The following is a 17,047-nucleotide window of genomic DNA, read 5'->3' as shown; positions in this document are numbered from 1 at the left end:
TGGGTGACGCAAGATGGTTCAGACTCCTGTAGCTCAACTAAGGTCACGGAGACCTCTGTGATTCAAGTAAGGTCACGGAGGCCTCTGTAGGTCAAATAAGGTCAGGGGAAAGCTCTTATTGGTCGAGGAAGGTGAATCACAAACTTGCAAGTCGGGGAGGGTGAGACATCTCCAGGTCAAGTAAGGTGACAGAGATTCTTATTAGATCAAGGAAGATGGGAGAGATCATCTGCAGGTCAGATAGCGTCATGAGGGGTCAAGCAAAATGAGGAGACTCCTTCAGCATGATTAGGGTGAGAGGCATTCCTGTATGTCAGGTAAAGTGAGAGAGAGAGAGAGAGAGAGAGAGAGAGAGAGAGAGAGAGAGAGAGAGAGAGAGAGAGAGAGAGAGAGAGAGAGAGAGAGAGAGACTTACCTCTCAAGCAGGGTCGAGAAGACCCCCTACAGGTCATATAGAGTCAGGGAGAAATTGTTGCAAGTCCTTTAGAGTGAAAGTATAAGTTAGGTCAGTGGGACAGGGGTAACCTTCTGTCACATAGATCAGACTGAGGAGTTGGTCTGGATTCCTGAGGTATCCAATTTACCCCGGCCAGGGGGCTGGGAGCCACGCCCCTGGATAGTTTTCCTGACCTCGAGTGAGTGGTTAATGTGAAGCAAGACGCCCTCCGACAGCTTTAGTGTGACAAGCACTTAAGCTTGGTTCTCGAAGACAATATGATCACTGCCAGGCCTTCCCCAGAAGATCTTGAAGAAAGCTGGCGCTATACTAAAGCGATACCTCTGTCGAATTCAGCATAACTATACCGAAGGTGGTATGACATTATTTTTCCTAAAAGAGAACCGTCGTGGTGCACAGGGCATCACTCAGCGACCAGGATCTGTATGTCGCAGTTCGATCCCCGGCCCCTGGATGGAGCGTCACCCACTGGAGCAGGTTCTTAGCCCCTCTCTGTGTGAGGTGTACCTTCCTCCTCCACGTACCTACGTTCCTTGTTCTTCCTGGGAACGGTATTCTAAATGATAGAAGCTGGAGAGACAGCATTGTGAGTGTAGCCCATGAAGGTCAGATAAACAATATTCAAAACCAGGTTTAAGAGATCATGTGAAAGTCAGGGTCTCTCTGGCCTGTTGCTCGTCACAGTTTGCACAAAGTAAAGTTTGCACTAAGCCACCTGTACGACCTGCAAGGCTGTCGCCCACCTCACAGTATCGATGAACCGAGAGTACGTCACTGACCCGAGTGACAATAATGTGGGTGTCAACAGGATGAGTTCCTCAATGGAAGTGAGCCTTAGATAGATGCAAGGCGTCATAAGGCTAAGTCTCTCAAAAGACTGAGCGTGACCGCTGAAAGTGTGGGGATCAACTGGGTGTGTCAACAGACCGAGTGTGTCAATATATTGTGTCAGTCGGGGTAGTTGAATGTGTCAATATACCTGAATATCTATACACTCAGTTTGTAAGAGAAAACTTCGGGTATTTATACACTGGATGAATAAATAGAATGTATTGATAGACTAAGAGTATCATCATGATAAAATTTTCAACAAACAGAATGCATAAGTAAATACATCTGGACAAAGATATTTTATACATGACCACTCCTGGCACCCACCAACTGAGGTAGGTATAATAGAAGTGAATATAATACTAGCCATTTCTACGAGATATTATGAGTTATAAACTATCATCTTTTACAGAAGTGGGAAAAAAGTGCGTTATCTCTATCACTAAGTCTGAATTAGAATGTTGAATCATGATTCACCAAAGTTTCTCCTCAGCTTCCTACAGGACATATGTGAAGTGCGAAACACTTCCCTCAGGACTCGCTCCCCATCTATGACTCTACCCATTTTCTACAAGTGTAGATACATTCGCTAATTGGGACTTCATCCTTCAATAAATGATTATAAATTCCGCAGTATTAACTTATGAAGTCTTCATTATGCATTGTAGAATAGCCCTTACACTTCTGTAAGTAATGCTCCTCTTCACACAACCCTCTCAACTTTGACAATCTCCTTAGACGATGCATAACTTCCTAAACCTACGTTATTTCCATATCGTCTATACATTCTCCAAATCTTTTTGATTTTGTTTTCTAATATTTACTTACATCATACAGTTTCTATTTCTACTTTTTGCAACACAATTACTATGTAGATCTGCAATACATATGATGAAATATTCCTTATCTTTCTATAGGTAGTGGATACTCCACAATGTGCTCATACTTTCTACGACCATTTGTGCAAATTCTACATCAACTGACAATACATTCTAAAAGCTCCATTTTTTTCCACACTCGCCAGTCCTTTTGCTGTAACACAGCCTCATCATCTACAAGTCTCTCTACATTAACTATAAAATTGGCCCACACGCTAAAACGCTCAGTGAACATTCTACAAAGCATTTCATCCTTCGTGAATCACAGATTACCACACACAATATCATTTTACCGTCCACAGCTTCCCTCCACCACATGACCTACATATCATCGTATCATATACCACAGCCACGTCGCTTACACGGCTTCAGAGCACAAGCTGCGTCTCCTAAAAAATTCTCTACTCATCTGCAAACATCATATTTCATCTGCAATACCCACAAACCCAATTACATAATACCGCTAATAGTCTCTATCGCAGATATTTGAAATCCCTGTGAATCAACACAACGCTCCTTGCATCTAACAATCTAAATACATTACCTGCATCCTACTTTTTATTTCCTAAAACATTTATAACCAACAAGGCCCCGCCCAAAGCATTCTCTTGCCATCTACACTACTTAAAACAACCGATCCTCACCCCATCATCTCTACGCCACCTACAATACCCCTCTTACCATCTCTACACAACCTACTACAACTTTTTATCATCTCCACGCCGCCAGCAAAACTCTTTTATTGTCAATATAAGACCTAACACCTTTTCATCATCCCTACATGACCTCCAACATTCTCTCATCATCCCTACATGACCTCCAACACTCTCTCATCATCCCTACACCACACACAGTACTATTTCATAATCCCTGCAATAACCCCCGGCCACTTACCTTGTACGTGCTCTAGGACGGCCACCAGGAGCCAGAGCTTGAGGGCGGTTACGCACCAGTGCCTCCTGCCTCCCATCGTCCAGTATAGGGTCACCAGGAAGCAGTGTGTTGACCCCATACCCACCCGGGGCACCCACACCGCCTCCTGCTTTGACCTGTAGCCTTGCGTGACTTGATGGAGATGGTCTAGCCTTCCTTGAAGTTGCTCGACCTCGTTGGGGTGTCTCAGCCTTCTCTGGCCTCACGTGACCTTCCGTGATTTGTCTAGAGACAGTAAAGTATCGCTTCACCTTCCTTGACCTTGCTAAGCTACCAGCAATATATTTCAGCTATGTATGAAGTCGACTATTTCCCGTGACCTTTTGTGACTTGGCTCGGTCACACTTGCGTTTATGTAATCTATAATGTGATATACAGTAATATGACTTGCTTTGCCCTTGTCTGACCTGACATGCCCCTGCGGAGGGGTGAGAAAGGAGCAGCGTTGGTCTGAATCATAGAGTTTCTAACGATGTTCCTTGCAGTATTTTCACTGTATTTCCCCGGCTCTTATGGATGGGGTAAACATCGAATCGTGGGTGCAGCGTTGAGCGTGCCGGGCATAGCACACAGGTACAGGCGGGATCTATCACCTCTAACAATTAAATGGAAAGATGTTCTCAAGTTCCATCATACGCTTTTAAGGTCTTCCACATAACCCAAGTAATCTGTTGGACAAATAACTGTTTGCAGCTCTGTTCATTTATCAGTATTATCGTCAGTCATACTGCTCAATGATAACATCCTTCTTTGCATTCTTCACTAATTAAACATATTTATTTTTTTCATATTGAGAGTAACGAAACTGGTTGTTGGCTCCCTGGGTCTGGAGTTGAGATTTCATCATCTTATGATAATAAAGTTTTAAAAAAATCATCTCACATCTTAGAATAGCTGTCTCGAACCCCAGATGCTTTGCTCAATGTTATGTTGGTTTTGGAAAATCTGTCTGTCTTTCGTTGTGTATACTGTATGTACGTATGTGCATGTGTACTTCAGTTTTTTATCTGTATGTCTGTGCCTGTACGTGTAAGTTCGTATTTGTATCAGTCTTTTTCATCTCTATCATCGGTTGTGAGGAACCTTAAGCTTAGATGCTTTTATATATCATTAAGGGATTTAGTTGCTACTTAAACAGAATTGAATATAAAATAGATCTATTCAGCTCAGAGTATGAAGTGTCCGGGTTCTTCATGACCTCATCATTTATTTTCATCGAGTCTTAGGATTTCGCATATTCATCTTCTGATTCGTTTATCTGTTTTTAAACAAATATTTTCCTATCTTTTCACTGAAATTCACCTCTTCTCGCTAACTTCCCGTTCTCAACACAGTCATCAATTGCATCATCATCATCATCATATTCATTATTAGCATCGTCGTTGTCATTCGGTATTATCCTCATTGATGCAAGCCCTTATACAACGAATACGACCATTACCATCATCATCCTTTGACTCATCACTGATCAAGCCTATCGCCATCACAGCCAGTGATATCATCCACCCCATCGTCGAAATAAACATCAATGTACGATCTGCTATCATTATTGTGTCATCATTGTCATTATGACATCATGCAGATCCTCACCACACACTCCGTTATCATTATGTGACATGGGCAACACGAACACCATCCTCCTTTAAGATTAAATAACATGGTCAACGCCAGCGAAACCATCGTAACCCATTCCTTCTCGCAAACTTATCAGATCCAACACGACAGTTATCAACATTATCATAAATTTCGTCTCCCGGATCAAAAATCAGGATAGAAAGAGAAAATAAGAGTAAAATAAAGATAAGATGAAGAAAAAAGTAAAAAACAGAAGAACAGGAAAAAATGATATATTATTATGACGAGGATGCGACAGTTTACCATAGAAAATTAAAATGTTTTATTTACCCCTCAATTTCCTTAACAAAATCCGTTTTCTTTTTCATAATATTTATCTTATATTTAACCTGGGAGCGAACTGCCGCATTTAAACCATTACAAGTTCCTACAATAAAGATGTAACAGGACTAACACGTCATCAGATCCTATTCATGAGTATTCAAATCTAATGTTTTTCTGCCGCTGGTTTGAATAGAATTTAAAACACCTTATTCATTTTTTTTTCACTCTTGGTGAAATTCTATACATATCAAAGTTCAAATTATATCTTTATTTCTCAAATTTTCTCTATTTTTCACATTTTTATGTTATTGTGATGAGCAATCTCCTTTTTTCCCCCTTTAATCTATACTTATACAGTTTCTTTTCAAGTGTTATTCTTGATCATAGTGACGTCATGGACTTCAGAGCAATTCTAGTTTCGGTCCGCTTGAATTTGTTCTGTGGGTTAATAATTTTTTCCGCGTACGACCCGACACTTTGTACCATCATGTACCATAAGATCAGTGTTGTTTATCCCCTCTGTTCTACTGGTATCATTTCTTACATAAAAGTAATATATTCTGTCCTAGAAAATAGTAGAGTCTTATGTGACCCTTTTCCCGTAAGATCTGTCTTGCTGGTAAGCGCCGTCTGAAATATATATCGTTTACTGAAGTTATTCTTTTTCGTGGAAGATCAAAGAATATATATATTTGTTTCAGTGATGAAATGCACCATTTGTTCTCGAGTATTCATATATTCTTATGATCTGAACTTTACATCCTAGTGAGGGTTGGGTTTTTTTTTCTCACCTCTCCTTGAACGTTATCTCCCAGTCCGATCACATCTCTTGCTATTTATATTTACAAATTTATAACGCATACAACCTCATGGGAAAAAAAAAATAGAATTTAAGTTCCTGGTAAACTGCCGCAGTTTCCTTAGTTTTTTTCTTGTAATTTTTCTGAAAAAATTGACTTCGTCAGTTACCGACATTACCTGCGGAATCCGACACAAAAATTACTATCGTCTGACATCTCTCTCTCTCTCTCTCTCTCTCTCTCTCTCTCTCTCTCTCTCTCTCTCTCTCTCTCTCTCTCTCTCTCTCTCTCTCTCTCTCTCTCTCTCTCTCTCTCTCTCATTCGTTATACCCTTTGCTAAGATTAATCCCCCCCCCTTTTTTCTTCCCCCCCCACTGTTTTCCTCCTTGGGATATTTCCCCGGAGCCCCATACCCGTCCCCTCCAGAAATGTCCCTCCGTGTACAGCGAGCGTCACCCGTGCCTCATCACCAGGTCAGCCACCCATCCCCCTGGTCACTGGTTTCCTTCGTGGATCGTCTGTTGTTACACTCTGGAATACACTTGTTTACCAGAGGAAAAAGGAAATAGACTAACTGTTCATCAATTTATCCACTGATTTTTGTCTCTATCTATCATCTATCTATCTCTCTATCTATCTATCTATCTATCTATCTATCTATCTATCTATCTATATATATATATATATATATATATATATATATATATATATATATATATATATATATATATATTTTCCCTGGGGATAGGGGAGAAAGAATACTTCCCACGTATTCCCTGCGTGTCGTAGAAGGCGACTAAAAGGGGAGGGAGCGGGGGGCTGGAAATCCTCCCCTCTCATTTTTTTTTTTAATTTTCCAAAAGAGGGAACAGAGAATTGCGCCAGGTGAGGGTATTCCCTCAAAGGCCCAGTCCTCTGTTCTTAACGCTACCTCGCTAATGCGGGAAATGGCGAATAGTTTGAAAGAAAAAAGAAAAGAAAGATATATATATATATATATATATATATATATATATATATATATATATATATATATATATATATATATATATATATATATATAATATATATATATATATAGCCAAGTATGGGGAAAAGTGGCTTTCATAAAAAAGAAAAACGAAAAATCATCATCAGTTTGAAAGGTGACCTTTGTTAACCTTTAATACCACCGGGTTGTGGTACCCTCAGCTCCTGCCTTTGATCCTGAAGTACCATCATTATAACTTGAGGCTGGCGGCTGGGGTAGCCAGGGTTGCACGACGGACAATGGATCTCATAAATATAAAGAAGGACTTCATATCAATCCGTAGGATGGATTACTTGTTGGCCTTTAGCCTCTGGAACCTTAGTTCCTCCTGCCTAAAATCCAGTGCTTCCTTCGTTATAATTTTAAGGCTGTTAGGTTACTTAAATTTCGGATGAGTGCGGTGGACTGATGGTGATATATGGAAATCTTAGAAAAGCGGCCCTTTAACTGCCCTTAATAATGCTCTTAAAGCCGACGCGTAGTGTTGAACATCTCTGTCGAGGTTGTTTAGTGTTACGGCACGGCTGTGACGTACGAATGGAAAACTAACAAACGCACAAACACAAAAGATGGAACAGAGAAGGGGGCCAAGTGAGGATTTTCCCTCTTAGGCTCAGTCCTCTGTTCTTAACGCTACCTCGCTAAAGCGGAAAAAGGCGAATATGTATGAAAAACAAAACAAAGCAAAATAAAAACAATATATATATATATATATATATATATATATATATATATATATATATATATATATATATATATATATATATATATATATATATATATATATATATATATATATAGATATATATATATATATATATATATATATATATATATATATATATATATATATATATATATATATATAGATGTGTGTGTGTGTGTGTGTGATATACTATCTTGTCCTATGATCATATACAAAAGTAATTTTCTGTTTCTTTATCATTACGAAATACGTTCCCTTATCCCTTACAGACGGTTTATTTCCCCACAACTACTCTAACGCCACTATTTTCCTCCCATCAATTTATGCAAGACATAATTTCCCCGCCAGGTTTTTTCCCCCTACATATTACCATCGTACTTGTATCCTTCAGACGCTCTGTTCTCATATTCGTATTTTCCTTTTAAATTGTTTCCCCGCATTTCATCGTTTATTCTCTAATTTCATAGTGGCCTTTGATATATATTTTTTTCCCTCAATGCCTCAAAATTTTCTCTCAAATTTTCCTTATCGTGCAAATTTCCTGTCGTCACATTTCCCGTGTCCTACACAGTTTCCCCGGGATCACCTTACTTAAGGTTTCGCCAGTTTAGAACACACTTGTCTAACGTCTCGAAATATGTATATATATAAGAATAAAAAACTGAGCCTCACAATTTTTCGCTGCGTCACTTGAAGATAATTGTCCTTTGATTTTTTCTTTTTTCTATTTTTCCTATACGTCTTTCGTCAGCTTCACCAAGCGAAGCTCAAATTGCCCAATTAGGAATATTTCACTGGAATAAATTATCCATTTTTTCCCCCCTCCCCCAGCTGTTCAAGGTCTCCTTTTCCATCCCTAACATCTCATATTTTTCCCCTCGTAATCGCCCTTCGCTTCTCATCTCCATACATTGTCTACCCCCACCCCCCTACCCTCCTCCATTCCCCTCTCCCCGGGTTAGCTATACGCCATTATCTATCTCCACATCTGATAGATAGCTATCAACAGTAGCAATATCTTAGATTATAGTAATTATTCTCAATGTGACCCTATCTACGGGTCTCCCCAAATACGGTTACTTAACCTTTGTTTTTGCATATATATATATATATATATATATATATATATATATATATATATATATATATATATATATATATATATATATATATATATATATATATATATATATATTCGCCATTTCCTGCTTTGGCGAGGTAGCGTCAAGAACAGATGACAGCTTTATAGGTAAGAATCTTCACCTGGCCCCGTTCTCTGTTCCTCCTTTTAGAAAAGTAAAATCTTTATATCCACGAAGAGGAAAAACAAGTTTTGTCCTTCACCAGAATTCCCAGCCTAACTTTTCCTGTATTTGGTCTAAATTACCTGACACATTTCAAATTATTTCACATTATCATCCCAAATTGCCGATAGATATTTCCCTGGGTATTTTATTTACCTTGAAATCCTTGAACGCGTGAAGGTAATCCCCCTAAATCCCGCGGCTCATAATCTAAATCCACTGGTCTGTTATGATAAATCCTTCAATTCACTTATGATAAATCCAACTTGAATCCTGATGCTCATAGTCTGAGTCTCTATCCATACTTCATCATACTTCACCTCACTACTCTTACCTTAACCCTACTACCCTTACCCTAACCCCATTAATCTTACCTAAACCTGTGGCAGTTGGGTAACATACCTATAACACCTTCCCCCCCCCCCTTCGCTTCCATAGCACCCAATTCTCCCTTTGCCTTCCCTACACCTTCCATACTTTCCCTGCACGTCCTTAAATTTACCTCCCATGCCTCCCTTTGCTTTCCACATTCAGTTACCGTCTCCAATTTCCCCATCATATATCCACCTAATTTCTTTTGATCCTGGTAAACTTCTCCTACACCTTAAACTTTCCTTGCATCTTCCCTAGATTTATCCTATACCTTAAAATCTCCATTAGATCTCCCTTAAAATTTCCGTTCACACCTTAAACTTTCCGTAAGTTTTCCCTATGACTCGAATTTTCCCTAAATCTTCCCTGAACTTTTTCCTACAACTTGAACTTTCCTTACACTTGCCCTAAACTTCCCCTTGCACTTTAAAGTTTCCCCTTACCCCTCCCCTAAGTTTCCCCTACCTCAGCCCAAGAGCCCCTACATATTCATCGCCAATCAGGAATCTTTTTTCTCTAAACAGTTTATGGCCAATTTCCTCGTTTTTAGCGTCACCCCCCCCCCCCCCTGGGGGAGGAGGCTGGAGTGTAGGTGGGAGGGAATGAGGGAGGGGAAGGGAAAGAGGAGGGAGCGAGAGGGAAGAGGAGAGAAGGAGAAAAGGAGAGAGAGGGAGAGAATAGTAGAGAAGGAGACGAGGAGAGAGAGGGAAGATGAGAGGGGGAAAAGGAAAAGGGGGAAAGAGGGTAATGGGTAAAGTTGTGGGTCAAGGGAGCTGCAGAGGAGTGGAATTCACCCCCTTCCTCTATCCTCTGGTCAGGATTAAATCATTTATGAATAGTTTCAAGATGATATATCGCTACTTCCCGCTCGAACGCACAGTAGGAAAAAAAACACACATTTATAAATTATCTGCTCTGGGATGAAATATGATTAGCTACAGAATCTAATCATCTGTAAACCTGGTTTGTTACCAGGAACACACTCGACGTCTGATATTGCTACGACGAGTAACAAGTTCAACATCTGATGCTTCTCTCACTAGTATGAAACTGAACACCTCTTGTTTCTTCAGTGATAAAAATGCACATCTATCATCAAACATTATCAAACATATACTACTTGCAGATTGATCGCAACGTTTCAATCGCTTCTTTTATTTGAAAAATGAAGAAAAAACTAAGGTTTGACTCTACTTAGTATTGTTTCTTCGCAAACAAAACTTTTAGTGCTTTTTGGATAGTCTAAGTTTTCCTAAGATCTGTTCTTAGTGCAGTGTTGTGTCGACTCGTTTCGCCAGGACGTGAAATCCAACTCACTGGAAATTTAGAGCCAGATCCTGGGTAAGGGAGAGCAAGCTACTCCACAAGGCAGATTTTGTTTAAGGTAGGGTTGGGTAGGCCCACTCGACTAGCCAGATCCTAGGTAACGTAAGGGAAGCCACCCCATGAGCCAGATCTTGAGTGAGGTAAAGCAGGCCACTTTCTACCAAGTGATGAATATAATTATTATCATTTGCTTCTTCTCTGGTGGTGGTGAATCTGGATCACGTCCAACACCTGACGATTTAAAAAATCAGATTTTTAATTTGCCTTCGCGGTGAGGCTAAATAAATCCAAGCCTTTTCATCTACAGCTTCTTTCATCTCGTGCTATAAATCTTGACTTTTATGATTAATGAAAACCAAATATTCTGTTTGCTTGTTTTGCCGGTTATATTTAGTTCGTTTCTTTTTATACATCTATGATGTCAACATCCAGGGAAACCCAGGTCGTGGAAATTTCAATGTTGCTGTCCTCTGCCTTGTTATACTTTTCTAGGATGGTTGTAACAGCATACAGAAGAAAATCACAGTTTCCCTTTGAAGTCCATCAATACCCGCTGTTTTAGTTTCTTAATACTATGTTATAACAGTTTTATCTGATCAGTATACCACATTGTTCCGATTCACTCCATTCCGTGCACGCCTATCACCCTCCTGCATGTTCAGGCCCCGATGGCTCAAAATCTTTTTGACTCATCTTTCCGTCTCCAATTTGGTCTTCCCGTTCTCCTTGTTCTCTCCACTTCTGAAACTTATATGCTTTTTGTCAAATTTTCCTCATTCATTTACTCCATTTGTCCAAACATTTCAGCACACCCTCTTCGGTTTTCTACACCACACTCTTTTCCACTTTCATTACTTAATCAAACCACCTGACTCAGATATTGTCCTCAAACATTTAATTTCCAATACATCCACTCTCCTCTGTATAGTCTTTTTGATAGCTCATGCATAGTATCCAAAGAGTATTGTTGGGACTACCGTTCCTTTAAACATGCCCATTTTCGCCCTCCCAGATACCGTTCTCTTTCCACACATTCTTTATCGCTCCCAGAACACTCTCCTCCTTACCCACCCTATGATTCAATTCCGCTTCTTTGTTCCATTCGCTGCCATGTCCACTCCCAGATAATTAGAACGCTTCACTTCCTCCAATTTTCCCTCATTTAAACTCCCATCTGAAATGAACCTGTCCCTCAACGCTGGTAAGCTTGATGACCTTGTTTTAATTTGCTTTTACTCTTATCTTCTGCTCCCACACACTCTTCCCAACTCAGTCACCATCTGCAGTTTCACACTCGAATCATCCGCTAGTGCTGTATCATCAGCAAACAACTGACTTGTTTCCCAGGCCCTCGCATCTGCCATAGACTGTGTACTCGCCCCCTCTCTCTAAGACACCCGCATTTACCTCTCTCACCACCCAATCCATAAACAAATTAAACAACCATGGTGACATCATACACCCCTGCCGCAGACCGACCTTCACTTGAAACCATTCAATTTCCTCTAGTCGTCCTTGAACACATGCGTTACTCCCTCGATAGAAATTTCCCACTGCTACTATCAGTTTTCCTCCCACACCGCATATTCTTAAAACTCTCCAATAAGGCATCTGTACCAACCCTTTATATACCTTCTCCAGATCCATTAACGCCACATATGAATATCTGTTTCTGTTTCTCTCATATATATATATATATATATATATATATATATATATATATATATATATATATATATATATATATATATAAACCGTAATTTAAGTCAGGTATCCTAAGAGAGGGTGAACAGCTAGGTTGACTGTGGACCGACTGCCGCGATTAGGATTCGAACCAATTGCCAGCTCGCCATCGGGGCGGCCCGTGAATGCGTCACGGTCTGTAACGCTAACCACTACACTACGGTGATCTATAATGTCAGTAGAGCCGTTACAGCTGAGGGTCGTACCGTCACACAAGGAGGTGTGTCCTCTCGACCTCCGGGCACTAGATCTCGACCAGAGTTTGACTGTTTTATTCCAGTGTGCTTGAGAGTTCTAAATTGGTGAAATTAGATTTAGAACGTCTATTTCTCTCTATATTCTCCTGGCGGGAGTTTAGATGCAAAAATAGAAGTAGACCATAGATTCTATCTGCATCGTTTCATCTTCTCCATGTTTCATATGTGCTACCGCTTCACCTCCGCTCTCCCGCTTCCTGCTTCACCACCACGTCTTCAACACCTTCCTGTATCCATCCCTTCCCGTTTCCATCCCTCCCTGTGTCCACCCCTTCCCGCTTCCATCCCTTCCTGTCTAAGGATGTCCTTTTCTCCTCAGCAATCCATATCATCTCGTCTCTTTTTCCCGTTCCATCTGATCGACCCCTGCATTGCGCTTCTCCCTTCCCTCTTAGCCTATTTTCCTCACTCTCCTCCCTTCCACCCTCATTTTTATCCCCCCACCCCCTCGCTGGAACCCCTCTAACTCCCCTCCCTCCATCCCCCTTCCCACCACCACCACCGGATTTTCCGCTGAATTTGCCCCTTGATCCACATTGGTAGGGCCATTACCATGCACCTTTGTATTCCACGATGTTTCTCCGGATTTGGTGGCCTCGGCTTCTGAAGTTATCGCTGTGTAGATTTACCGAGAGTTAAGCTCTCGAAACTCCCATGGGGGGAAATTTTCATCCCTATCTTTTTTCTACTTTCCCCTTATTCTCAGGGTCATTTTCGTCCCCCCTTTCCCTCCCTCCCTCCCACACCTGCCCTCCTACATTTCCCGTCTTTCCCGTGAATATCTATGTCTTCATGTAATGTGTATCTTACCGTCCCTTGGGCAGAGCCAGGCCGGTCCTTGGCTCTCTTGAAACAATGGTTTAACGAACAATCTTACATAGCTTAATACAGCTATTCAGAGGCTTACATAGCCGCCTATAGCCATACAGATCCCTCTATAGCCATATAGAGCCCTTTATACAGACTCATATATCCCCATATATAGCCTCTATAAAGCAACTACTCTTCAATATAGGTCTTACATCTCCATAAAGCATTTACACTTCCTACATAGCGACCATATGTTTACATAGCGTCCTTTTTTTCTATTTACACGTTGACCCCCCGTGTTTACATAGCGCTCGCATGTTGACATAGCGTCCTCGTACTTACGTAGCAGAATTATTACTTCACAAACTGACACGTGTCTAATGAGGTGGCAGCAAGACAGTAGTCAGCCGGCAGCGACGTATTTCACAAGGACGGGACTTAGTCAGCCGGACGGGACTTAGTCAGCCGGACGCGACAGTGTGGTGGTTCTCCTTTACGTATCTCTATGTAGCATTTTCACAAATGGAATTAATTACTCCGTGCACAGTGTCCCTGTAGCAATATGTACCTCAGATATGTACCAGAAGAGTGCTTTACCATACTGACATATTCTTTACGTCTTTATTGTTTGAATGAAAGTTATGAAATATCCTCGCTCATAATAATGGTAACAATAATGATAATAATAATGATAATGATGATGATGATAATAATAAAAATGATAATGATAATGATGATAATGATAATAGTAATAATAGTAATAATAATAATAGTAATGATAACAGTGATAATAATGATGATAATAATAATAATAATAATAATAATAATAATAGTCACAATAATAATGATAATAATATCAAAGATAATGATAATAATGGTTGTAATGACATGATATAACTCTGGCGTTTTTTCACCTGGAAAAGGTTTACAAATTCACTGAGAATTTAAGAAAATTGTTGTAGAGATGAATGACTGAATGTAGCTGGTGGTGAGAGGGATGTATCAGAATGGTAAAAAAAATAAAATCCTTCGCTGTGGTCACCATATATCATCATATACGCTGGTATATACATATGTATATGTATATATATATATATATATATATATATATATATATATATATATATATATATATATATATATATATATATATATATATATATATATATATATATATATATATATATATATATATATATGATACTTAAAAACGATTTCTTTTTTTTTACTGACATAAAAAATTCATTTTTCTTACTCATCACACCTTCTGTTTTGTGACCCACATTAATGAAATACGTGTTACCGGACTCTGCCAGCACGTGGTTACACCGCGAGCGAGGAGTACAGTCTCGTTGAGGATTTTCTCGCATCAGGGGAGTCCACCATTACCCTGCTCCTGCATGGAGCGCAACTTTAAAGATGCAGGAGTTTTATAAAGTAAGTTCTGAAGCTGTAGGAATAATGATATCATTACAGTGTTACAGAGGATGCAAGTACTGTAGCGTTTGTAACTGGTGACTTGTCACACCTCTCTAGATCCTAGATTATGTAACGATTATAATATATTGTCTGTGTAACTCTTATGTAACGACGGTTTTTGTATCGCTGTTACAACTGTTTCTTTATATAGGAACGTTTTTGCGTCGCTGCTGTAATCTTCAGATTACAGCAACGATGTAAAGATTACAGCAGCGATGTAAAGATTACAGCAGCGATGGTTTTGTATCGCTACAGTAATAATTCCATTATGAAGTGGCCTTTGAAGCGTTACAGGAACTCCTGCGTTTTGTACCGACTGTTTTTTTGTAACTCACATTACGTAATGATGTTACAAACTTCCTCTGTACCTCCTCACTACTGTACCTCTCTACTGTAACTCCCAGTATCATCTTTAATCGACAGTTCTATCAACCACTGCCATAGTTTGAATGCTACCTTGTCTCACTGTATTCATAATTACAGAAGCAGCGGACACAGTACATTCCCCGGGTGTCATGTCACCAGACCATCTCTGTACCATCGGAAACTAACGTCTAATTTCTACTTCTTGGTTAAATATCTTGACAATTAAGGCCCTCCACCCCTGTAAAATTCAAAAATCAATTTATCTTAAATGGGGTATATTTACGTAGATATTTAGGTCATTTATTTATCAATTATGATTATGATTAAAATATTCTTGATGTGTGAAACCTTTTCCTTTGGGAATGGTTTACTGAAATTTCTGATCCACTCGATTTTTTTTTCCTGCCGTATCCGAGAGCTCGAAGAGAGGCAGGAAATGAGACCGTATCACCTCTGGCTGACGAAGCTCCGGAGCCGCCGCCGCTCCACGCTGAAAAGGATTCGCCGGCTGGAATTCTGGTCGGTTCATGTATGCGTACACGGACAGACGGATTCATCACGACCCCCACGTGAGGCACTACGGGGATCCGGAGCCTTCGAGGGGGGGAACCGCCTGCGGACATGCGGGGAGTTCAGAATCGGATCGCCCAAGCGTAACCGAGGCGTCGAAATTTTCAGGGGGGGGTTCGCTCGAGATTGATCGGGGGAACTTTCTACTTTAGGGAATTCGATCCGGACGAACGAGGATCTGAATTTCCATTGGCGTGGCGTGTAGAAGATCGGCCTGACCTGCGAGGGGAAGGGGGCCATTGAGGCGAAGGCAACCCCCTGTCGCTGTCCGTGGCACCGGGACTCTAGCGGGGCTCCGCTGCAAGCGCTACATCGCCGGGACCTCGAAGGCATTCGCTGCCTGTGGACAAAACCTGGAATTCGCACAGGGTCGCGCGTTCGCGACTGAGTCGGATCCCCGGCGGCGGTTCTCGAGCCACACGAATAAAGAGCGAAAGTTTTGCGAAGATTACGACCGAAGATGTGGATGAGGGGACTCCCACGAGTGTGAGGGGATCACCTCATTATCCTGAGGCACAGTGAGGTAATGCATGGGATGCGGCCAACTACAGGACAGGCTAAGGGCGGCAGCCGGCAGTCCCTCACAGCTCCCGGGAGGACTTACAAGACCTGGTCATTGAGCTCCCACTCTTGTGGCACACGAAGGGGACCCTCATCTGTGACCTGACCTGACTTGACCCTTGTGAGACAGACATCAAACTGACTAGACTTGACCCTCGTGGAACTCCCTGACTTAACCTGACCTCACCTTGCACTGGGAGGGACGGACAGATTGCTAACCTGACCTAACATTCACTCTCGTAGCACGGACAGGAGACTGACCAGTGACCTGACCTCGTGGGATGCTTCTTGACTTACTGTATATTTATGAACATTCTTGTATGCGTATAACTATCTCGTAAGCTTTGCGTTACCGGACTCCGCCTTCAAGAGGTCACCTTCGACGAGGCTGTCTCATCATCATCAGAGGTTTGAAAATTGTACAGCGTCATCGAGGACCTTCTCGCTCCAAAGGAGCCCACCTTACCCTGCTCCAAAGTCGATTGTACCTAATGATCTGCAAGAGCCTCGTAAAATATTCTTAGGTTACGTAATAAACTCTGTTTTTTTATTCTTTTGATTCCCTTGAGTTACGATCTGTTTCATGTACATTGTTTACTTTGAATTTGATGAAGGATTTGAATGTCATTACATCACTGATGTGTCTTGTATACCTTAAATGGAATCTATGGTCTGATAATCACTGGCTTGTTAAAGAGTAACGCTGGTCATCATAATCGTCTACA

At 40.9% G+C, this 17,047-nt stretch overlaps 1 protein-coding gene across 12 annotated transcripts in view; it reads right to left on the bottom strand.

The window, feature by feature from the left end:
• Positions 1-17,047, bottom strand: part of LOC139755560 (lachesin-like) — a 237,868-nt gene that overhangs the window by 219,710 nt on the left and 1,111 nt on the right. For 4 of the 12 annotated variants that reach the window (XM_071674027.1, XM_071674029.1, XM_071674016.1 and 1 more), the window contains exon 2: positions 3,061-3,925. In XM_071674027.1, coding sequence (XP_071530128.1) covers positions 3,061-3,178 — 118 coding nt within the window. In that variant the 5' untranslated portion in view covers positions 3,179-3,925. The remainder of the gene's footprint in view (positions 1-3,060; positions 3,926-17,047) is intronic. The other 8 variants (XM_071674017.1, XM_071674018.1, XM_071674019.1 and 5 more) reach the window with 5 other exon arrangements.

The sequence above is a fragment of the Panulirus ornatus genome, chromosome 19, assembly GCF_036320965.1.
Source record: "Panulirus ornatus isolate Po-2019 chromosome 19, ASM3632096v1, whole genome shotgun sequence".
Lineage (NCBI taxonomy): Eukaryota > Metazoa > Arthropoda > Malacostraca > Decapoda > Palinuridae > Panulirus > Panulirus ornatus.
Note: the sequence above shows the minus strand (reverse complement) of the source record. Positions and strands in the feature narration are given on the sequence as shown.